At 44.8% G+C, this 25,172-nt stretch overlaps 1 protein-coding gene across 1 annotated transcript in view; it reads right to left on the bottom strand.

The window, feature by feature from the left end:
• The window catches only part of SNRPD1 (small nuclear ribonucleoprotein D1 polypeptide), a 99,135-nt gene that overhangs the window by 65,728 nt on the left and 8,235 nt on the right, over positions 1 to 25,172 (bottom strand). The window contains exon 2 of the mRNA XM_044064676.1: positions 12,364 to 12,440. Within this exon, the coding sequence (XP_043920611.1) occupies positions 12,364 to 12,440 (77 nt within the window). The remainder of the gene's footprint in view (positions 1 to 12,363; positions 12,441 to 25,172) is intronic.

Below are 25,172 nucleotides of genomic sequence, written 5' to 3'. Positions count from 1 at the left end.
GGATGCCCTCAACAGAGCCCTCTCCACTACATCAAAAGCCGAAGGGGAGCTGGCCTCGACCAAAGGATCCGACAGTCTGCTCCCCCTCTGATCCGAGGAGTGGATCAGAGCCGGCGCCGAGCCCCTCGGATCCGAGGGGCAGTGCGCTCTGACATGGACAGCACCGAAGGCACAGTGTCCCTCGGATCTGAAACTCGGGCCAAGGCTCCGAGAGGTCGGATCCGAAGTATATATACGAGCCGACCCACCCCGGCTCCAAAGCTGCCCGGCTCAGAACCTGGGGGCGGGTGGGAGAAGGAGCTATGGGCTTGAAAAGGTGACCTCCCGGGAGGGGCAGAGAACTCGCATCATCCGGTCCAGATCGGAGTCTGAAAGACTACAAGTAGACCTCGAAGAGGCTACCGAGGTAGGCCTTGAGTACCGCCTCGATAGCCTCGAAGGAGGTCGGGTCTCCTCCTCAGGTCCCGGTGAAAAGGTCGGGGACCGGAGCAGACGTGTAAGAGAACCAGTAGCTAGAGAGGCCGGAGAAGCCCGCTTAGCCGGCGGGGCCAAGACGGAGGTCTCGGCCCGCCGCTTGTGGTGCTTCTCTCTCCGGTCCTTCTTTCTAGCTTCCCTGTCCTCCGAACCCGTAGAGGGAGGATGAGTCCCGGGAGGAGGAGCAGGTACCGCAGGAGCGGTAACTACCAATGGGACGGAGGCCGAAGCCGAGTCAAGGGGCAAAAGTCCCGCCAAGACCAGCTTCGACCTCCGCTCCTTCAATGCCCTGGGGTTGAACCCTGCACAGATTGAACATCCAGAAGTGAGGTGTTCAACCCCAAAGCATCGAACGCACCGAGTGTGGCCATCAGCAGGGGACAGCTTATGGCCACACTCTGAGCATTGAGAAAATCGCCTTTGGGGCTTCTGACTTTTTTTTTTTTTTTTTTTTTTTTTTTTTAACAGAAAAAAATATAAACAAGTTAACTACTCGGACCCACTACAGGCCCCAAAGACCACGCACACACAACTACGCTACCAGCGAGGGGAGGGAATTACACAAATTTTAGTAAATTAACCAAAAACAGTTTGGGAAACCTAAAACTTTTCACACAAATATACTATTTAAAGATCGAAAAAAACCCTTAGAAAATAAATTTCCACTTAGCTGTAGGAGCTCAAAGATCAAGCTGCCACCATGAACGCGGCTAACTAGATCTGAGGTCATGTAGGGAGAGCAGGGCATTATGGGTGAGGGGAGGAGCTAGGAGCTCGGATCCATAGCTGGATAACCATGCCGGTTTGGATCCGATATCGGATCCATACCCCCACAGGTCTCACAGGTTGCTGACAAATGAATCTCCTACTTCAGATTTGATAATGGGTTGAACCTGCAAGAAAATAGAAGTTATGTCCTTACCATAACGTTCCATGTGGAGTGTTCATCTCGCCTTTGTTCTTACACATGGGTTCGGAGCCGATCCTCGGCTCCGTGGCTGCAAGCTCTGCATCGAGAAGAAGCTCGGGACAACCTAATACCCACAACCCCCCTCTGCCTTTACCTCAGATCTAGTTTGCAAGCAAACCAGTAGTCAGAGTGAGCACACTCATGCCAATATCCCATATGCACAGAAACTAAGACGACCAGGCACCAAACTGAACGTTCTTCCTAAGGGCGGGAGGGTGGGAATGTAAGAACAAAGGCGAGATGAACACTCCACATGGAACGTTATGGTAAGGACATAACTTCTATATGTGATAGAACAAACGGCGAGATTGAACACTTACACATGGGTAGCGTCCCTAGCTCCTTGTTCCTGAGGAACTCACGGAAGGACGTTCTTGAGCACAGTGGAACCAAAGGTTGCCCTGTCCCTAGAAACTTTGTCTACCTTATAATGAGAAATGAATGTATGTGGCTTAGACCAAGTAGCAGCCGCACAAATAGCGTCTAGTGGTAGGCGGGCTGCATGAGCCAGGGATGTAGACACTGACCTTGTGGAATGTCCTTTGGGTTTGTGCAAAAGAGTTTGATTTGAAGAATCATAGACATAGATGATACAATCAGTTAACCACTTAGAAAGAGTTCTTTTGGTAACCGGTACTCCTTTCCTGTTATCAGCAAAGACTACAAAAAGTTGATCAGATTTTCTGTGATCTTTTGTTCTATCCAAGTAAAACCTTAGCTGTCTGAACATCTAATTTGTGCAACATATACTCCATTTTATTGGAGTGATTCTTGAAGAAAGTGGGTAATTCAATGGACTGATTAATATTATTAATAGAACAAACTTTAGGAAGGAAGGATGAATTAGTGCGAAGAGAAACTGTCAGAGTGAAAGATCAAATAAGGGTGCTTAATGGAGAGAGCTTGAAGTTCAGATATTCGCCTAGCGGATGTAATGGCTACCAAAAAGAGTCTTCCATGACAAAAATTTCAATGGGCAAGAGGAGGCTGGATCAAAGGGGGGCAGCATTAACTTAGATAACTAAGTTTAGACTCCAAGGTGACGTAGGAGATCTAATTGGTGGTCTAATATGAAAAGCCCCTTTTAAAAAGGCTTTACAAAGTCTGTGGGCCATAACAGGAGCCCCACATTCTTCCACATGGAAATTAGAAATGGCAGCCAATTGAACTCTTAATGTGGCAGGAGAAGCACCCTGATGGAACAATTCTGTTAAAACCTCTAATATTTTATTCAAAGGAGCTATGACAGGGTCCACTTGCTGTGTATTCGCCCAGAATACAAAGCGCTTCCATTTACTAGTATATGTTTTAGTAGTGGAAGCTTTAAGAGAAGCCACTAAAATATTCTGAACTGCAGGCGAAAGAAGATCAGACCTGGCTAAGTTGGGAATTGGAGCAGCCAAGCTGCTAGATGGAGGGAGAAGCGAGGGTGGGAGCCCCTGACGAGTGAGTCAATAGATCTGGCTCTGGGTCCAGGATCCAGGGTTCCCGAATGCAGTGTGTCATGAGGAAGGGAAACCAAATTTGACGAGGCCAGAATGGGGCAATGAGGATTATTGTCCTGTGTAGGTTTTTGGCTTTCTGGAGAAACTTTGATATCAGGGAAGGGAGGAAATGCGTACAGGAGTCCCGGGGGCCAATCGTGAATCAGTGCGTCCCTGGGGACTTCCCCTGGAGGGGGTAATAGGTAGCTCCTGCATTTGGCATTCATTGGAGACGCAAACAGATCGCAGGAAGGCTGGCCCCACGTGCGAAAAATCTTTTCGCAACTGACTGTTTTAGGGACCACTCGTGCGGTAACAGTATTGCTCTGCTCAGCCTGTCGGCTATGACGTTGGATGACCCCGGGATGTGCGTTGCTATCAGAAAGCGACCCGTGGACTCCGCCCATTGCCAGATTCTCATGGCCTCTCTGCATAGCTGATAGGACTTGGTTCCCCTTGCTTGTTTATGTACCAGACTACCGACATGTTGTCCGTCTGAACTGCAATAGTTCCCAGAGGAAGAAGGGGAGCAAAGTGTTGCAACGCTAGAAACAATGCCCTCAACTCTAGAACATTGATGTGCAGATTGTACTCTAAATTGGTCCATTCGCCTTGGACTGTCTGTCCCTGAAAGATGCCCCCCACCCTATCAGGGAAGCATCCGTGGTCACCGTAACTGTAGGCGTGGGTAGCACAAATGGTCTCCCCTTGGAAAGGTTGCACGTCTGAAGCCACCAGTTTAGGTGTGTTTTGCATGTGTTAGTTATAAGAATCTCGTGTGTTAGAGGTAGTTGTTGGAACGACCATTGTGCAAACAGTAGCCATTGTAGGACTCTCATGTGCAGTCTTCCCAAGGGTATTGCAATAAGAGAAGCTGACATGAGTCCCAAAGTGAGACGCTACCACTGCCATGCATTTGGTGAAGACCCTGGGGGCTGAGGTCAGACCAAAGGGCAGGGCTCGAAACTGAAAGTGACTGGCACCCAGCCGGAAGCGCAAATGATCTCTGGATGCCCTGGCCATTTTGATGTGGTAGTATGCATCCTTCAGATCTATTGAGCACATCCAGTCGTCCTTCTGTAAGAATGGAAGGATCGATTGATGCGTGACCATTCGGAACTTTTCTTTCTTGACGAAGGTATTGAGGTCGCTTAGGTCCAGAATGGGCCTCCAGTCCCCTGTTTTCTTTGGAACTAAAAAGAACCTTGAGTAAGTCCCGAATCCTTTCTGGTCCGCTGGGACTGGTTGGATGACTTTTTTTCTAGCAGCTTTGAAATTTCTATTGCTGCTGGCTCTCGCAGATGGGGCGGTACATCTGGGAGACTTTTCTTTGGAATGGGATGGGATGGGATGGGAAAGAAATGGTATATTGTAACCTCTGGTAACCATGCTTTTTACCCACTTGTCTGTAGTTATGTTTTGCCAGGCCTGAGGGTATAAAGCTAAGCGACCCCTGACTGCCTCCAGAGCAGGACAGTCGGGCCTCCTCTCAGGAGTGCTGGAAAGGTTTACCAGGGAGTGTATCCCTGTCACCTTGATTCTGCGGACCCCCTCTGCCGCCAGGGCGGCGTCTTCCACCTCTGCCCCCTCCTCTGCCTCTAGAAGGGGCATCACCCTGTGTGCCTGGGAAAGATCCTTGGGGTTTTCGAAACCACATTTTCCACCACGTTGCCCTTTGGGTGCGGTCTGGTTGGGGTGGAAAACGGACTCCGACAACAGACAAAGTCTTTCCCTCCTGCTCACACCAGGTAAGGGTCTCCTTTACTTTGGGGCCAAAAAGTGGCACCGTCAAATGGGGCGTTAGTAAAGGAAGACTTGAAGGCTTCCGCAAATGCACACAAGCGCATCCAGGATTGTCTGCGAGGAGCAAGCGCTGCAGCTGCTGCCCTACTCGAACCTTGGCTGCGTAAGAGATCAGCCTCATGGGCGAGTTCACAATGGATGTAAGGGTATTAAGCTGCTGTCACTTTCTCTGAGACAGCAGCATCAGTAGTACCCTGGAGGGTATCTGCCAACTCTTTGACTAGATCCCACTGTAGTGGTGTAAAGTGGGTCAAATAGTTCAGGGATCGCATGGAAAAAGCAGCTGAACTAAAAATGCTTCCCATACCTGTCCATAGTCCTAGAATCTTTATTAGGGGGATGGACAGATGAGGAAGATTCCGACATCTCCTTTTTCGTGGCCGATGCCACCACCATAGCGTCAACTGGAACTCCTTTTGTCAAGTAAGTTTTGTCCTGGGGTGCAGTGATATACTTATTGGGCTTCCTAGGGACTGGTTCCACTGTGTCAGGAGCCTCCCACGCCCTTCGAGCAACAAGTTCCATTAATTCATCGAAGGGAGGAGTGACCCAGGAGGAGGAAGGGCGAGCACCGAATGCCTTCAGCAAGACTGACTCATCCTCAGAAGGGGGAAGGGACTGCCAGTCACCTCTCTGTTTCAGGATCTCCAATATGTCAGAAAGAGAGACATCTTCTGAAGGTGACTTAGGGGACCCTTCTGACTCATCCAAGTCAGTATCGGATGTCAAAGATTCTTGTGGAGAATCCAAGTGTCTCCTCTTACACAACCTTTTCCTAGGGACTTCGTGGGGAGCATCCGAAGAAGCCTCCGAGGAAGAGGGGGCACCCTCCAGGGGTGGCTGAGACACCGGTGCTCGACGCTTGGTTGTGGCCGTGGGTGCAGAGGAGGATACGCCTTTATGGGGAGGAGAGGTTGCTTCTACTGATGTGGTTGTCTGGGTAGACAACACCTTCCTCATGAGATCGAAAGCCCCCGGGTCCCGAGTCGAAGAATCTCCCAGTTCCGAAGAAATGGGAAGAATCCCGAGACAGGCACGAAGGCATCGACCCGAGGCGGAGCGAATCAATCCGCGCAGAGGCCCGAGGGAAGAGTCGGAACCAAACGTCGGTTCGACTCGCCCGGAACCAAGGACAGATAGTCTGCTCCGAGACTCGGTACCGGGTCGGAGTCGAGGTGAGGGGACAGAGAAAGGGCGGTTCTGGACCAGAGGGCTCCACAATCAGAAGATCAACCTCTTCCGGCTCCAAAGACTGGACAGGTCTCGGAGGAGGAATGGATGGAGACAATGGAAGGCCTTCAAGTTTCGACACCAACTGGGTGGAAACCCAAATAAGTTTGGATAGGGCGAATGCTCCAATAACTTCTGCACCACGATCCACATCGACATCGGAGGCTTAGAAGAAGCGGGTCGAAGGAACCGACGGAGCCGACCTCAATAGGGTCGAGGAGGAGCTCCATCACCGGTTCCAAGACTCGAGGCTCAGGAACTGATACCAGTTGAACACTCGGCCCCGAAGTCTGTGGAACCGGTGATCTAACTTTACTCGAAGAGCTCGGAGCCGATGACTTGGGCTCAGACATCTTCGATTCCTTCGGGGATTTGGATGCCTGGTCTGAAGCATCCAGAGCCTCCTGAAAGGAAGGTTTTAATAACCCCCTGTCCATGAGTTTCCTGCGCCTATCTGTCATGACCCTCCCACTAAAAGAGTGACAAATTGAACAGTCCTCTTGTAAGTGGAGAGGGCCAAGGCAGTAGACACAGGAACTATGGTTGTCAGTAACTGACATTTTTTGGCCACACTGGCAACGTTTAAAGCCCAATTTAATTTTCTCAGACATCTTACAGGTAAGAGAAAAAGTCAAGTCCAGTAGAGAGACAAATCCAGTAGAAACAAAGTCGAATCCGATATAAGTCAGTCCGGTTGTCAAATTTTTTGGTAAGGGGTGGAAGGCCCCGAAAACCTTAACCAGTTTAAGTAAACTTAACGGTACCGAGAATTAACCTTACCACACACATACACAATGCCTACCAAAAAGTACTTTTAGAGCAAATTCTACTTCAAATATAACAAAATAAGTTATATCTTATCTGAAGTCGCTCGAGCTAGATCCCAGTGATCTTGAGCAGCGGCAAACTAGATCTGAGGTAAAGGCAGAGGGGGATTGTGGGTATTAGGTTGTCTCGAGCTTCTTCTCGATGCAGAGCTTGCAAGCGGCCGACACGGAGCCGAGGATCGGCTCCGAACCCATGTGTAAGAACAAACGGCGAGATTGAACACTATCACATTCTGAGGTATCTTCTGCAATCTTGTCTGATTGGGACATGCAGGTATGCCTCCTTGAGGTTCAATGTTACTAGCCAAGACTCCTTGCCCAGCATGGGAAGAAGCTGCTGTAATGTGAGCATCTTGAATTTTGGTACGAGTGTTTAGGATGGATAGGTCCAAAATAGGTCTCCAATCTTTGCCCTTCCTTGGTACCAGGAATAGTCTGGAATAAAAACCTTGACCCTGTTCTTGTGCAGGTACCTCTTGAATAGTTTTCATGTCCATGAGATCTGAAATTTGTTTTTGTGCCTCTGCCCTTTGATTGTGTGGCAGGTTTAGCATGCCTCATTTTTGGAAGGGTGTGAAAGTGGAATCTGTAGCCTCTGTCTATAATGTCCAGGATCCATTTGTCGTGACATTATGCCAATTTTTTGAAAATAATGCCAGTTTTTGCTTAGCATGCAAAGAGGAAAGGCACTGGTTCTGCTTTCTGAATGGCTGTGAACTATCCTCACCACCTCTTGGTGTAGGTGTTTGACATTGTCTGATCCTTGAGATTGCCCTCTACCCCTCGGGCGCCTGTACCTACCTCTCTGAGGTCTGTCCGTGGCTGGAAAGGACCAATTTTTTGAAGGCCAATTTCTACTGAAATGTGGAGGTTGTACCTGTAGGAAATCTTTCACTGCTTGCATTGATTTTGCCTTTTCCTCCATTTTCTTTAATACCTCCTCAGCTTTAACACCAAACAATACATCTTTTTGAAGAGGTGCATCTAATAATTTAGCTTTGACATGATCTGGTAAGGTTTGCTCTTTGAGCCAAGCATGTCTACGTAGGACTGATCCTGTAACAGCAGCTCTACATGAGGCCTCTAAAGCATCAAAACCACTTTGCAAGGTATGTTTACCCACTTGTTCTGCACTATGCAACAAATCTTGCAACTCCAAGTCTGGTTGTTCAGGTTGTGACATTTTGGTTTTCAACTGAGATAAAAACTGTTGATACTAACATATGGAACTGACAGTTTAATGCCCTCATGGTTAAAGTGGCAGAGGTGTATACCTTTTTCCCCCCACCTTTCTAAAGCTCTGGAATCTCTCTGAAGGTAATGGATTTTTGGCAGTGGAGGCCTTAATTCCCTTGGGACCCCGTGAAAATTTCTGGGTCAGCCGCATGGCTTTTGTATAGGAATTTATGTGAATCAGGAACCCGGTAATACCAGTCAGGCTCGACTGGAGCTGGAGGTAAAGAATTTGGGTTAAGGCTGGCCTCTGAATACACATCTAGTATGTCTAAGACAGGAGGGATAGCCAGAGGCCTGTGCTGAGGGAGCAAGAAGAAATCCCCGAGCCTTTTCTTGGAGTCTGAGTAATCTTGGCCTTCCCAGTGGAAGTGTTCCCTCAAGGTATGCAAGGTTTCCCCACAAGAGTAGTCCTCGGGGGGAATGGACTCCTCTGCATCAGAATCTTCAAAAGGGTAGTATGAATGTTTCCTGGTCTTCAGAATGTTCTGAAGTAATGGAGGCCTGGTCCGAGGAAGGGTATTCTTCCTCCAAGCTGGGCCTTTTGTCCGAGGAGGGTTGAGAACCCCCCGATAAGAGTAATCAAATCCTCAGCCATTTTGAGCATCTGCTTTTTAGGCATGGGGCCTTGAGAGGGGCCCTGTGGAGCTGGTCTTTTAGTATGCATGGCTGCTTTAGATTTAGTGAAAGCCTTAATGGAAAAAAGAAGGCGGCCTGAAGACACCTTGAGAGGTGGCAGGCCTGTCTAAACACTGAGTTTCCCCGCCAAGAGTGGCATCGGTATCTGTAGTCAGGGTGTGGGCCGAGGAGCCTGCGACCTCTGGCACAGAAGACACCGCTAATGAAGTGTCATCGGTAGTCAGGGGCTGCGTAGGTGCCTCGCTGAGAACCGGAGCACCTATAGTCGGCTTTAGCGTGGTGTCAGAAGCCACGGACCTCGTAAGCCGGTCCTTATCTTTGCGTCTTACTCAAAACTGGAATCTGATTATCCGACATAATGTAATTAAACTTTTTGCCAAAATAGTGTTGGGCGAACTCCGCCCGACGCTTAATAGTGAGTCTGTTGAATGTAGCACAAAAACGACAGGCCGAGACGTCGTGGTCTGGGCCTAAGCAAGGAATGCAGAGGGAATGGAAATCCTTATGCGGTATTTGATTCCCACATGAAATGCAATTATTAACTTTGTCTGACATCGGTCTGAGGCAAGAAAAGTTTCCCCAACGGGGTACTTAGCTTTCAAGACGACTTCGGTTGAAAAATATTCGTAATCTCAGGAGCTGGCAGACTGGCACTTGCGAACTGCTTCTGCTTCAGGCACCGCGCAGCAAGAAAGACTGAAGAAAATGGCGTCGGCTGGTTCTTTTATACCCCTGTCGCACTGACGTCAGGGAAGAAGCGACATCCGACGCCGGGCCTAGACTTTGGAATTCGGCTGACCGAGGACCCGCCTCACGGCAGGAAAACCCATCTGTTATGACTGCAGCTGTATGCACGATGAACATCTGCAGATTAACCCACAAGCCTGACCATTCACAATTCTGGAAAAAAAAAAAAGTTGCATGTTATTTTTCCCACACTTGTTTACAATCATTGTCAGAAAGAGGAGCAAGCTGAAGACCTGTGAAGCTACATCCACCAATATTGACAGCACTGGGAGAAGGTTCTGGAAATTCCATTTGTATTTTGAGAGACTAAAACCTCAGTGTTCTACTGAAGATATTCTGGAAATACTCGAGAAACAGAATCCCTCACAGGGAAATTTAAATTCCATGTGCTGGTTCAGAAAACAGAGGAGAAAACCTTGCATCTGTCCATTTTCCCACCCAGGTTCACAAACCACCATAAAAGATGGATCAGCAGCCTGAACAAGACCCCAAGTCAGACCTAACTGCTGTCTAGGAGGAATATGTGCAAGAGTAGACAAATGTTTTTAGATTTCAGTTTCATTTTGACAGGAAAAGTGGGGCAAACAGGTAGCAGCAGTAGTTTATCCACAGATGGGCACAACATTCTAACAAAACAGGGAAACCTCCCCTGCCCCTTCTCCCAAGGCTTACAAGAGCGTCTTTCCTAAGAGACGCACAGGATGCAGCTAATGTCCATTCCATATGGGCTGCAAGTGGTACACCTCAGGAAGCCAGGGAAAAATTGGGTTTGTGGAACCAACTTTGCTGTCACCCACTTGCAGTTGAGGCAAACTGTCAGCCTGATGCAGTATTAAAGGCTGTTTTTGCTTAACCTTTCTGAAGCTCAGACAGCGGGAATTTGTTCCATGATCAACTCACGACCTCTTTCCTGGGAAAGAATAGCAGCAACAACTGACTAACACCAGTGTACAAAAGTTACGGTGACAGAAAACCAACAAAAAGCACTTAACACTATGCCAGCCCCTAGAGAAAGTAAAATTTCTCAAAAAAAAAAAGGTTGTTACTTCACTTTTAAAATAGGACACACAAGTGCATCATTTAGAAGTATTAGTCTCAACTGTCTTAAAAAACAGTATGCTTAGTTTTAAATTAAACTTTCTGTAGAGGGAAGTGATAAAACTGCAACAAAAAGGAAAAACAGCTCTTCTCCAAATGGAAGTTAAGGAACAGAAGCAGACCAGTGATCCTAAAAAGCTTTGAACACACACTTTGATAAGAGTAAAGACCTGAATGGCTTCACATTCAGACTTTAGTCAGCTCAAGCAGCCTGACAGTTTGGGCACATAAAAGGTACCATGGAACTTTGAAAGCTGGCCAGCTGTTACAGCCTTGGCAAGATATAACCCGTAACACTAAAGCTACTGCAGCAGCGTATTCAATCGGATCATAAACATAAGGGCAAGCAGTCAGCAGGCCGGAAGCCAGACACTGAGAGTGAAAAGAGCAAACTCTCTGAACTGCAGTCCACCTGACAAGGGTAATGGCCTCACAACTGGGTACTCAAGAGATGCAACGCAAGCCCTAAGAGAAAGTGTGGAGGGTGACCAGCCAAGCTGATGCAAAAGCATTAGATAAAACTGGAGGTGGCTCAATTAATAAGCATATTAAAGTTTTGACTCTGGGAGATCCACCTGACTTTGGGGGGGGGGTCTTAAAAGGATACTAGAGTGGGGCATGGTGCAAGAGGATACACTATCTGGGGGGCTCAGTAGAAAAAAATTGCTCCAGCCTTACACCACCACCACAGGTTCAACTGCTAATGAAGAGGAAGAGGAAAGAAACTACATTAACAATTCCTTCAGTTTTCCAATAAACAGAGTACGCACTCTGATCAAGAGATGGTTTCTTATAAGCTTTTAGCATTCCTATAACAGGAATGATAAATATGTGCAAGCAGTTTACCCGGACATAAAAGAACTTCCAGAAAGTTAAGCAACCATAACTAGTGATGCACCCTTAAATATTTAAAGAACTTAAATCCAAGCATTTAAGGTTTACCAAAGTTTTCACCAAAACACTCAGGGAACATCACAAAGCACAAGATCCAGCTTCCTAAAGCTGTGCATTTCTTACTTTATATGCTTAACAAAATGTCAGACTAGAATGCAGTTTGATAAAAAGGTTTGGAAAACCTTTATAAGCTGTAATGGTCAACCTGGTGAACATATACCGGGTAGAAGCTGTATGAAAGGCATCAACTAACATGAAGTTGTATGAAAGGCATCAACTAACATGCAAAAATTGTGCTTAATATCAGCACAGATTTTGTCAGATGAACTGTCTTTTCACTTGTTCCTTGCATAATGGCAGTTGCACTATTCAGATGCTGAATACATCCAATGTGTTAACTTGGCACCAAAATTCACTGCCCAAACATCTAGACAAACTGGTCACATTTTGCTCAACATTTTATAATCTGATTAACAAATTTTGCCAGATACACCATTCATATGTAAAAGACAACGAGCTGCACATGCTTCACTCAAGAGGTAGCAGATCACTTCTTAGTAATCTTCTCCACCTTACTGGTGCACAAGCAAAAAAATTAGCAAGGAGGGAACACACACACCCAGCACTAGCCTCATTAAAGTTACCATTTTCAAAGTATCTACATTGCTTTGTAAAGAAAATCGCCACTGTAGACAAAAACGGTAAAGTGGGCATGCTGACCTGGCTTGATTCAGCCCACAATGGTCAGTTTACTTCCATGAAAGCACAACTGTCCAGCTTTCAACACACAGTCCTGGTGGTCTTGACAAGTAGTCACATTTTTAACACTTAAGTGAGTGAAAAGAATAAAGACCTTAGTGGGAACATTTTTTGCAGAATCCCTAGCAGGCAATCACAACCATGATTTTTCAAAAGGTGCTAAACAATTCTGTTAAGTGGAAGTCTTCAAAACATATTTCAGTACCTGTAATAGTTCCATGTACTTGTGTTCCATTTTTCAGCTCAATAGTCACAGTCTCATGACTCAGTTTCATTAAAAATCTGTGGAGAAAGGTACATTATATCAAAAAAAGCTCCAGAAGTGCATCTTACAGGGTATTTTGCATCAATTATTCATTTTACATAATCTGGATTAGCTACTTTTGAAGTGTCAAACTACCCCAATTAACACCGAAGACAAATGCAAAAATTTACTGGCAATCAGGGAGGATTAATAACCCATTCACACCCGTCTGCCATTTTTAGTTCATCACACATCCATGCAGTATTTTCAGTGGGTTACAACTGTACACAGCAGTTCATTTTACTTTAATCTTCACTACTAACATAGCATCCCCTCAGTCACTTTCTTGGCTACAGGACTTACTCCACACATACAGAACTGAAATCCATTCCACACCCAAAATCTAGTTCTTACTTGTGTCTTTCGGCTTTTCCCCGGTTAGGGGTCGCCACAGCAGAACTCCTGTCTGCTAATGATTGGTAGTTGATTTTTACAAGCCGAGTTACCAGCCCTGACGCACAACCTTCAACGAAGGTACGCCCATTCATGCATGCCTCCACGCAGAAGACGCTCTAGCTGAGGATCGAACCGGACAGCATCTTATTGTGAGGAGATAATGCTACCGCAGCAAGAGTTATTATTGGAAATAAAATTTCATGCCTGTTAACTGTGATCTAAGGGCCTAGTAATACAGTGGATGACATTCTTGCAGACAAGAAAACGTAGGCTTGAAAATTTTTTGCAACACACTTCAAGAAGCTCTTCAGAGATCATACTTCAAGCTGTTTAACAGGTATGCATAGCACAAAAAATTATCCAGAAAACAAGGTCAGCATCACAGCAAATTACTTTTGCACAGCAATGAAAGTTGAACTTCGTTACCCAAAGCCTAGAAAGGAAATAAATGGCATTTGTTTATGCCGTCTTACGGATTAACAAATTTACAGCCAAATAGCTGAATTAAACTCCAAAAGGGTAAACACATCTGCAAAAATCTAACAGATGGGTGACCAGCAAAATATGCCCAAACAATGTTATCCAAAACTGGAACAGTCTAAAAAAAAATTAAAAATATTGGCAGAGTAATTTTATCAATGTTCAGCATTGAAACTACTATACATAAAACATATAGCTTTCTCCAATTTATCCTATGTACAGATGTGTACATAAATAGTGGATATAAAAAAAAGTGTACACACCCCTGTCCAAGTTGTGATCTTTTAAAAATGAGACCACGATAAATTTCAAAACTTTTTCTCCTTTTAATGTGACCTACAAATGTGCATACCCTTAAATACTTTGCTGAAGCACATTTGGGTAGGAGTCTATAGCATGGCACATCTTGACCTGTCAATATTCTCCCACTCTTCCTTGCAAAAGCGCTCCAAATCTGTCAGATTGAGAGGGCATCTCTTGTGCACAGCCCTCTTCAGGTCACCCCACAGACTTGTCTATTGGATTTAGGCCTGGGCTCTGGCGGGGCTATTCCAAAACTTTTATTTTTCTTCTGGTGAAGCCAGTCTTTTGTTGATTTGGATGTATGCTTGGAGTAATTGTCGTGCTGAAAGGTAAAACTTCAGCTTTCTAGCAGACGCCTGAAGGTTTTGGGCCAAAAGTGACTGCTATTTGGAACTTTCATAAAATTCCCTCCACCTTGACTAAAGCCCCAGTTCCAGCTGAAGAAAAACAACCCCAAAGCATGACACTATCACCACCATACTTCACTGTGGGGATGGTATTATTTTGGTGATGCAAAACTGTTTTAGCGCCACATGTACCTTTTGGCATTGTGGCCAGAAAGATCAACCTTGGTCTCACCAGACCAGAACACATTTTCTCCACATGCTTTTGACCTGATGTATCTTTTAAAAATTTTAGCCGGGCCTGGATGTTTTTCTGTGCAAGAGGCTACCTCATAGTCCAGACATATAGAAAATACGGGAGATTGTTGTCACATGTAGTACACAACCAATACTTGCCACAAATTTGGGCAGCTACTTCAGTGCTGCTGTAGATCTCTTGGCAGCCTCCCTGATCAGTTTTAGTCTTGTCATCAAGTTTGCAGGGACATCCAGTTCTTTGCAACGTCACGTTGTCCCATATTTTCTCCACTTTTTGATGACCGTCTTCATTGCTTTTCACATACCGTGGATGTGTTTTTGTACCCGTCTGACGGATACCTTTCAATGATGAAATTCCTTTGATGTTTTGTATGCTCTCTGGGAAGGATGGCTTTTGTTGTAGCAGGCAACTGAGTAAATATCAGGAAAATCCTACTAGGATAGCTGAACTTTATTTGGGGTTGTTGGTCTTTCTTTTCCCGGTTAGGGGTCGCCACAGCAGAACCCCAGTCCGCTAACGATTGGCAGTTTTTTATGAGTTGCCAGCCCGACGTCCAACCTTCAATGAAGGCATGCCCATTCAACGGTCTTTCAAACACCCACTCGACCGCGGGGATGACATGCAAACTCCACACAGAAGGCACTCCCAACCCAAGCAGTGAATCGAACGGGAGAACCTTGCTGTGAAACGCTACCGCTGCACCACTTGTTAATTTGGGTTAGAGTCTCTAATTGATGGCAGATGTGCACCCAAGACTGAATGCTGTAATTTAATCAAAAGGTGTTTCAACAAAGCATTAGTAAGGGTGTGCACACTTATGCAACCAGCTTCATTGTAGGTTTTTATTTTTTTTTATACCCCCCCCCCCCCAAACAGATTTGTTTTACAATTGAATTGTACAGGTTATAAGTCGCATTAAAGGTGGGAAAAGTTTTGAATTTATTTATTTTGGGCTTTTTTATATCACAAAAAATGACTAACAGGGGTGTGTACACTTTTCATATCTACTGTATGCTGTACTTATGGTACGATTTAGAGTGCAATTCACTGCAAGGTCTAACCTCTTGTTTAAGGTAGTTACCAGTGCCACAATGTAAACTTTCCTTCAAACATTTGTTTGTGACCTACTGCATAGCTTTGTAATATCCATAACTTCCCTAGGCAGACCGTAGTAAGGAAAAGCTTAATAACTATAGTCAATACAGATCTTATAAAACTCAAACATGGGCAAGTGATACCTCCTCTGACTTGGGAGAAAGAACATATACAGAACTGGATGCACCACATGCAGTGATAGACACCAGGGAACTCTTGCGCACTTCAGAAAAACATGCAAGTTACCACAGCAACAAATCTTTTACCACAATGCACTGTCGCAACTGTGAAAATCTCTGGGGAAAGTAGAAGAGGAAAAAACCCACAAACGCGCAGACAGGTCTATATTACTTTGCCTGGAACACAGGGGTTAAACTGCACGTTTGATAGTCAGATTAAGTCCAGTTAGTGAACAAAAGCCCTTCTACATCAGCAATGCAAAGATCTTTCAATGACAAAGTTGTTGTCTTTTGGCTTTTCCCAGTTAGGGGTCGCCACAGCAGAACTCCGGCCCGCTAATTGGCAGTAGATTTTCACGAACGCTGAGGTGCCAGCTTGACGTTCAACCTTCAACGAAGGCACACCCATTTACGCATGTCTTTCGAACGCCCACCCAACCGCGGGGAGGACATGCAGACTCCACACAGAAGGCACTCCCCGCACTCCAGCCGAGAATGGTCTACTATTTTAAAACTTAGTAACTTTTGAAGTCTTCGACTGCACAGTCCAGCATTCAGAAATGTAAAGTTACTTTGCCCGTTTTTGTAACAAAGTACAGCAAACCCAGTTAACTGGCAGCCACGGGGATTGGTAGATACCGGATAACTAGTTTCTGGTTGCTTGAGAATTATTATTAAAAACAGGCCTGACTAATACTGTACCATACATTATTTGCTTGGTTTGACTTCTCAGGCTGGAGAGATGGGGAATTTATTCCCATCTTCCTTTTAAAACTTTAAAAAGGTAAGGCACGTTTCTGCAGGGGGGGGGGGTGCAACACATGAACATTGTACTCTTTCCTCAATATTTTGCCGGTTGCTTGAGTTCTGGTTAACAGAGTTTACTTAGAGCCCGCTACTCTCATGCTGGGACCCACTATTCTTGCATCTTTGTTTACATACATTTGCTCATAATTGGGCTCAAAATCCAGATGTGGCTATACCCAGTTGGACTGCAAGGGTAATATCAAGCATTCACCAGCATGTGCCACCCTCCATCCCTGCTCAAAGGGGCATCAGGGTCACCCAGCATCCCCACTTCACAGCGAGTTTCATAAATACTTATGCCACCATTTCTGCATGTTGTTTTTAACTTCACACCCAAGTTATCTACCCTACAAAAACAGAGTCTCCAATCAATTTTAGATCCCACAACCCTTCAACCCTTTTCTGCTCATTAATGCACTCTCCAATAAAACTTTCCACATCAAGATGATTGCGCCAACCATCTGCTATTCAGAATTTCCTCATTACCTCACTCCAAATGTATACAATGTCTACACAAACAAGCTAAAATGGCTTCAGGAAACTCCACTACAGACCCTTCGGTGATCCACCAGTTAACCCAATTATTTAAGACACCACGATTCTTCCCTAAAACTTTCATATCCAAACTGAATTACTCACCTGCAATATACTAGGACACTTCAAAAGGTAGTCAAACGTATTGATTCCCCGCAGCTACGGCACACTCATGTTGAGAAACATTACATGGCTTTTTTGTAAATCTCTTCAAAAAACACAAGACTGCTGCTTCATTAAATTGAAAAACCAGCAACACAGCCAGCCACTAACTCTTGTCACCAGTCTACCATCTCACCAATAACTTAAAATTGCAAACAAGACCCACTCTTCACCCTTAACATTTAGCTAAAACTCTTCAATATTCACTTACAATCTGGTATTTGATACTCCCATGAAGCAAGCTTTCAATTAGCCAACTGTTCCAAAATAGAATTTCCTTACTGGATGCCTGCCAATTTAAATACTTTTAACTGCGCCATTTTTGAATATAAACCAGCAATCACCTGCACATGTACATACACCATACTACTGCTTTACAAAACTACATGCAGTTTTCTATACAATTCTCAAATACATTTGTGCTACCACTGCTGTAAGCTGTCCTTGTTTAAACCCAGGTCACAAAAGAAAAAGGTTGAACCACCTCACTACCTATGCAGTTAACTGAAACAAAGATCACCAAGCCAACAGATATGGGTGGATAAGATATGGGAATGCAGACTATGCAGAATTCTATTACTCATTTTTTTTCTTTTCACCAGTTTCCCTCCTTACCTCCACATTTACGCTTTTCCTTTTCAGTTTTCACTAATTTTTAAATGACCTAATGAAAGCAGCTGTAACATAGGTTGGTACTGAGCTATCTGCCCGAAGGCATATATTAGCCCAGCCATGTTGTGCGGTATTCACCGCCCCTTTAGTAGTTCCCTAGACCCTTGTACTAGCAGCTAGTACCCTTGCCCCTATCTAGTAGGGCTGTTGGTGTGATCCCCGGTGTGAACTTTGTCACCCATCCACTCAAGGTTCCTCTTGGAGAGGAATAGTTAGGGGCTCTGTCTTATGTAGATCGGGACACTGTTCCATAGTAAGGGAAGTCTCTGCAAAGGGAATCTATCGCTCCAGCATGTTCTGTTCATTGTGTTCAGGTTTATATCCCTAGAGCATCGTACATAGTTTTACCTTCTCACTTGTACCTAAAATGTCATCCCTTCACTTCTTACCGTTTCATTAATTTGTTGTAAAATGTTCCCTCAATATTCAGTTAGCCATTTGCCTATTGTACAATCCTTGACAAGGTCACAACCAGACAGTGCTTTCAGGACACACCTCCACTGGGCTGACTTGGTTATCAGGCTAGAATGGAGAAGAGCAACCCCCAAATGTTTATCAGCAGGGGTGAGATGGGATTAGATGGAGTGCAAAACCTCAATGAAGTGACACCCCCCCACTGAGGCCACTCCCATTTCCCACTGTTTTAACCCTCCTGTAGTTGAAAAGTACAGTTTTGTACCTACCATAAATGTAGATGTCCAATAGGTATGCATCTGCAGTCATCACATATGGGTTGTCCTGCCTCAGGCAGCCCTTCGGTCGGCCGGATTCCAAAGTCTGGGTCCGGCGCCGGCTGATATCGCTCCTTCCCCGACATCACAACGCCTGGGGTATAAAAGCGTCAGCCGACACCATGTTCCTCAGTTTTTCTTGCCCCAGATGCCAGGTGCCCTCTAGGAAGGCTAAATTTGGAAAAATGCAGTAAATATATCTATCTCTATCTCTATACACCCCCCCACACACAAAACAAATACATCATAATAGATCCCCCAGCTACCTAATAAAGAGGTAAGCACCCTAGGAGTACCACAGAGGGGAAGGAGGGAGGGTAAACCTGACTGCAGATGCATACCTATCGGACATCTACATTTATGGTAGGTACAAATCTGTACTATGTCCTTCAAGGATGCATCTGCAGTCATCACATATGGGTAGAATACCATAGCCAATCTGGGGTGGGAGGTACTAGGAAAAGGATGGTGTAGCTAAGATACCCTGCAGGACAGCCGAAGCAAAGCCTGCTCTGGATCTGGAATATAAAGGTATATTGTAATGCTTGGCAAATGTATGCACGGAGCTCCATGTGGCAGCTTCTAAAATGTCTTTTGTAGCCACCCCTCTTAAGAAGGCTGCCCTCTTAAGAAGGCTGTGGCTCTCGTAGAATGAGGTCTAATGTTAGCTGGTACAGTCTTTCCATGAAATGAGTAACAAAAGCGAATGCAATTTCCTATCCATTTTGAAATTGTCCGTTTGGAAATTGCTTTTCCTAGAGTACCAGCAGCATAAGCTACCAGCAGCTGGTCAGTTTTTCTGAAACCTTCTGTCCAGGTAGTAGCGCAACTGTCTGTGAATGTCCAGGGTGTGCAGCAGTTTCTCCCCTTTGTTTTGTGGATTTGGGAAGAAGGTAGGCAAGTGAATAGCTTGATTCAATGAAACCCTGGATACCACCTTTGGCATAAAAGTAGGATTAGTTCTTAATGAAACTCTATCCTGATGGAAAATAATAAAGGGCTGAACTGCCATCAGGGCCTGCAATTCCGAAACTCTTCTTGCCGAGGTTACTGCCAGAAGGAAAGCAGTCTTCCATGAGAGGTACTGTAGATCTGCAGATGTCGCATCTAGGCGCTTTGTGGTGTTCCAGATGAGAAATCTTTTCCATTTTGCTGAATATGCCTTCCTTGTGGAAGGGCGGCGAGCTTCCAGAATAATATTCTTTACTCTCTGGGATAGCTTATCCTGAAGAGGAGTCAAGGTATTCTCCAGGCTGTTAGTTGGTCATTAATGGAATAGGAGGGAATGCATACACTGTCAGATTTCTCCAGCTGAAAGAGAGAGCGTCCACTTTCCACGCTTGTAGGTGCTATGTCCTTGAGCAGAATTTCTTTAGTTGATTGTGGGGGGCTGCAAATAGATTTATGTCCGGGCTCCCCCAAAATTGTGTTATATGTTGGAAAATGTCTGGGTGCAGCATCCATGATATTTCTGCTTAAGCTGTCCGCCAGTATATTGTCCTTCCCTGGCACAAACTGAGCTTGTAGCTGTATATTGAGTTTCAAGAAAGATCCCATAGATGCATTGCCAGCCTGCACAGAGGGTAAGAATGGGTACCTCTGTGCTTGTTTATGTACCACATAACTGTGGTGTTGTCTGTCCTTAGTAGATGGTCTTGATGCAGAAAGAGTTTGAAGGCCTCGATTGCATGCATCACTGCTAGCATTTCTTTTTGATTTATGTGCATGTGCAGCTCCTTTCGTGACCACTGTCCTTGGATACCTCTGCCCTCTATGTGTGATCCCCAACATAGGTCTGAAGAGTCTGTTGTAATAGTTTGAGAGGTTTTTGGCTTTGTGAAGGGCAGCCCTCTGTTGGACTGGCTGGCCTGAGCCCACCACAGAAATTCCTTGTGAAGGCATGGGATGAGTGGGATTAAAGTTTCCAAACTGACTGTGCAGAGTCCATAAACTCCTTAGGTACCACTGTAGCTTTCTCATGTAGCCTTACTTGTGGAATAAAAAAAGAATACAGGATGCCATGTAACCCAGGGCCTGCAGGATTTTCCTTGCAGTCAGCAGAGTTTGTCTTGTCAGATTCTTGAAGTAATCCGGTAGTTGACTGTTTTTCTTCTGTGAGATAAGCCATTTGGGTGGTTATATCTAGATCCGCACCCAGAAAGGTTATTCTTTGGGATGGAACAAGTCTTGATTTGTGCATGTTGACTGTATATCCCAAGGCCTGTAAAAGATTGATGGCATAATTTAAGTCCTTTATCAGAGTTTGTTGGTTGTCCGCTTGTATAAGGCAGTCGTCAAGATATGGGTAGATTTGAATCCCCTGGAGTCTGCAGTGTGCTATTACTGATGCCAGGCATTTCGTGAATACTCTGGGCGCAGTAGATAAGCCAAAGGGCAATGCTGAGAATTGATAATGCTTTGACCCTGCAAGAAATCTGAGGTATCTTCTGCAACTTTGTCTGATAGGGACATGCAGGTATGCCTCCTTGAGGTCTAGAGTAACCAGCCAAGACCCCTTACCCAGCATGGGAAGGAGTTGCTGTAGAGTCAGCATTTTGAATTTTGGCACAATGAGATAAGTAATCAGTACGGACAAGTCGAGAATAGGTCTCCATTGATGCTCTTTTCTTGGAACAAGGAATAGTCTGGAGTAAAATCCTTGGCCTTGTTCTGAAATAGGAACTCTTTCTATGGCTTTCATTTGAAGTAAGTTTGAGATTCGTTTCAAAGTCTCTGTCCTTTGTTTTGGTGGCAGGCCTGGTATGCCTTTTCTTTTTGGCAATGTGTGGAAATGGAACCTGTACCCGTTGTCTATTATTTGGAGTGTCCATTTGTCTCTTGTAATGTTGTGCCAGTTTGAGAATAAAGAAAGCTTTCCGCCCAAAGGTGCTTCTAATTGAGCCCTGGTTGGCGGAGTCAAAGCAGAGTCATTAAGTTTGTCCTTGTGCAGCAGTTGCAGATCCTGAACTGCCTGTCTGGATTGGAGGTTGCCATTGACTGCCTCTGTAGGAGCCCCTAGCTTGGCCCCTACCTCTGGAACACCTGTTTCTGCCCCTTTGAAATCTTTGTGTCCGGAAAGGACCAATTCTTGGAAGGCCAGTTTCTGCTAAATCTAGGTGGTTGGACTTGAAGAAAATCTTTAACTGTTTGTACAGATTTTGCCCTTTCCTCAAATTTCTTTAGGACGTCTTGAGCAGTGGAACCGAATAACTTTTGCTTTTCCAGTGGAGCTTTTCCTTCAGCCAAGCATGCCTGCATATGACAACACCTGTCATTGCGGACCTACATGAAGCTTCCAATGCATCATAACCACACTGCAAGAAATGGTTGCTAACCTGCCGGGAATTATGTACCAGATCCTGAAGGGATTTACGGTCAAGGGGTTCAGAAGACGACAATTTCTTATGCATTTCTTCTAACAAATACTCTTGATACTGTATCATGTGAAATTGACAATTTAATGCCCTCGTAGCAAGAGTGGCAGAAGTATACAATTTTTTACTCCATCTCTCTAATGCCCTGGACTCCTTTGCAGAGGGGAGTGGGTTCTTAGTAGAAACAGCTGCAACCCCTTTAGGGCCCTGTTAAATAGATTCAGGGGCAGCATAGTGGGCCTTATAAAGAAAATTGTGTGTGTCCGGGACCCTGTAATACCTATCAGGCTTAACAGGAGCCGGAGGCAGAGTGTCAGGGGTCATACTAGAGGCAGAATATACATCAATCACATTTAAAACAGGAGGAATAGCCAAAGGTCTATGCTGAGGTAAATGAAGAAAAGTTCTTAGTCTTTTCCTGGAATCAGAATATTCCTGGCCCTGCCATTTGAAATGCTCTCTCAGTGTGAAGGGTCTCCCCAAAGGAAAGCTCTTCAGGAGGGGAGGTTGAGGGAATAGATTCCTCTGCATCTGAATCCTCGTAGGCAGAGTAAGCCTCCTCCTGGTAGTCAGTGATCCGAGCCAACAGAGGCCTCCTCTGAGGAAAGCGGATCAGGGGGACCCATCCTGGGCCTTTTGTCTAGAGGGGGTTGGGAGCCCTTGCCCGGATGAGGCTGAGAGCCCCTAATTAAGGAGATCAGGTCCTCTGCCAAAGTTAAAATCAGTGAACTAGAAGAAGGTCCCTGAGGAATAACTCTGGGAGGCATGGTTTTAGTGCGTTTTGCAGCTTTAGCCCTGCTGAAGGCCTTAATAGACATGGATGCAGGAGGCCTGGCTGCATCACGTGCTGGTGTAGCTTTATCTAAAGGTATGGTGTCGGAAGATTCCAATAAACCAGTTTCGGAAGGCATTTCTGTAACCGACTCGGTAGGAGCCTCCGGGACCGAGGCTGTCGGTTGTATTTCTTCGGAAGTTCCAAGGACTCTGTCTCAGCCGAAACAGACACTCGTGGTAGGCCTAGCCACGGTTTCAGCCGAAACCGCGGGCCACGTGTGTCAGTCCTTGTCTTTCCGTCTCTTAATTAAATGCGATGTCAGGGTTTCCGACTGCATTTTGTAAGCAAAACTATCCCCCAAAAACTCTTCTGCGAACTCCGACCAATGTCTAAGAGTGCGTCGGTTGAAAGAAGCGCAGGCAGAGCAGGCCGAGACGTCGTGGTCTGGGCCTAAGCAAGAAGACAATAAGAGTGGAAATCCTTAGGAGGTATTTGTTTCCCACAAGTTAAACAATTATTAACTTTTTCTGACATCGGCTGAGGCAAGAAAGAGTCCCCAACGGGGTACTTAGCTTTTGAAGTCTTCGGATAGCGAAATTACAGGAGCTGGCCGACCGGCATTTGCGAACTGCTTCGGGCACCACGCGGCAAGAAAGACTGAGGAACATGGAGTCGGCTGACGCTTTTATACCCCAGGCGTTGTGATGTCGGGGAAGAAGCGACATCAGCCAACGCCGGACCCAGACTTTGGAATCCGGCCGACCGAAGGGCTGCCTGAGGCAGGACAACCCATATGTGATGACTGCAGATGCATCCTTGAAGGACATCTCATCATACTAACGCACTGCTGATTCAAACCATACAACCGTACTGTAAGCAACCTCAGCCATTTATAAAGCTCTCTGTTAAGATAAATCGTATAACAGTGCATGTTTTATAAACCTGTTCGCTCATTTGAGACTACACACTTCATTATTGCATATTACTTGCATTTGTTTACAGAGGCAGAACACTGATCATAACTGACCACTTGCAGACTCAGTCCTGATGACAGTAACAGTAAAGATTAGATGCACAATACAGTGGTAAGACTAATAAAATTACACCTGTATAAACATACATTCATCAAGATCATGAGTATACAATGCATTATATAGATATTACTACTGGTAAGGTAAATACGGTCCACCCAAAAGAACAGTGTACACAAGTTTAGCAGTGGAGAGTAAAAACAGCAAAATACTGAAAGTTGCAATAGAAGGTCTGGCAGGAGAAGTGGACATTATATACAGCAGGAAAGAACAGGGCAAACGTGGAAACCGTGGGTATGAGTTCATGTGCTGAAGAGGTTAGGAGATGCAGCAAAGGTTCAGAGGTAAAATATAAATTAGTGTTGGGTGACACAGTCTATGTTGCAACAAATGCACTTGTATATCTAGCTGTCAAACATTCTTTTCAGGGTTGACACAAATTGGTTGCATGACCAGACCAGTGATCTCCAGTTAAATTCAAATGAATAAATCGTTGAGGGACAACAAAACAGTCAAGACACTATATGCCCAGAGTTCCCTCACTAAGCTCCCTTAATTTTCCTTGATTTTCTCATTCTGGAAATCACTTAAACACAAGGTCATAACACACTTGTGTTCATTTCTGTGTAAAAACTGTAGAAATACTAATCAAATACTCAACTGACTAACCACTTGAAAACCACCCAATAAAAGGGACTAATCTCCAACTTTCCCCAAAATGTACATGGTGTAAATACAGAGTTGCTTGTTTAGTGATGAAGTAAATGAATAGTGATGGAAAATTCTATACTACAAACAAAGAGACTCAAACGTCTCCCTAAACAGGTTTGCACACGTGCTTTGTAAATGAAAAGCAAAACAGTGCAAGAAACTTGTGTGTGAAGATTTTCAGTCCATATATCTGTAATCACTGTATATTATCGGATCAGAGAATAGTAGAAGTAGCAAACAAAAAGTAGTCTTAAGTCAAAAAATATTTAATTTGAAATACTGTACAGAATTATTTGAAAGTAATCCAAGCAAATATATATATATATATATATATATATATATATATATATATATATATGTGTGTGTGTACGACTTCTTCAGGTCTGTGTAGAAGAACCCTAACAATCTATAGAATATTATTGTATAATTAGTGTTATTAGATCATTTTGAATAAAAGTGGAAAAAGAAAACAAAGTATGATGGAAACACACACTTCAATTAAAAATGAGTTAACATGGTATTTAAAACAAACTGGTAGAATAAAATAAGTCATGTAAACAATGTGGCAATTTTCTTAAGTTCCTGTATACTTTTAATTGACTGCAACACAGCAAATCTTCATTCCGGTGCACAAGGGTGGCCTCTAGTGACTCAAAAAGTTATAGACCTATTAGTCTGACCAATATAATCCATAAAACCAGAGACATTGTCAGATGTTATATACAGACAAATCTGCAAACACTGGTGCTTAGACTGTCTGGGTTTGTCAAGGAGCGGTCATGCTCGCTAAACTTTTTAGGTTCATAGGTAGGTACTAGGCTATTGGCCAAAGGGCCTATGCAAGCCTAGCCAACATG

Source organism: Protopterus annectens, chromosome 3.part0 (genome assembly GCF_019279795.1).
Source record: "Protopterus annectens isolate FY-2018-M chromosome 3.part0, PAN1.0, whole genome shotgun sequence".
Lineage (NCBI taxonomy): Eukaryota > Metazoa > Chordata > Ceratodontiformes > Protopteridae > Protopterus > Protopterus annectens.
The sequence above is the reverse complement of the archived record's forward strand: the minus strand, read 5'-3'. Positions and strand labels throughout refer to the sequence as shown.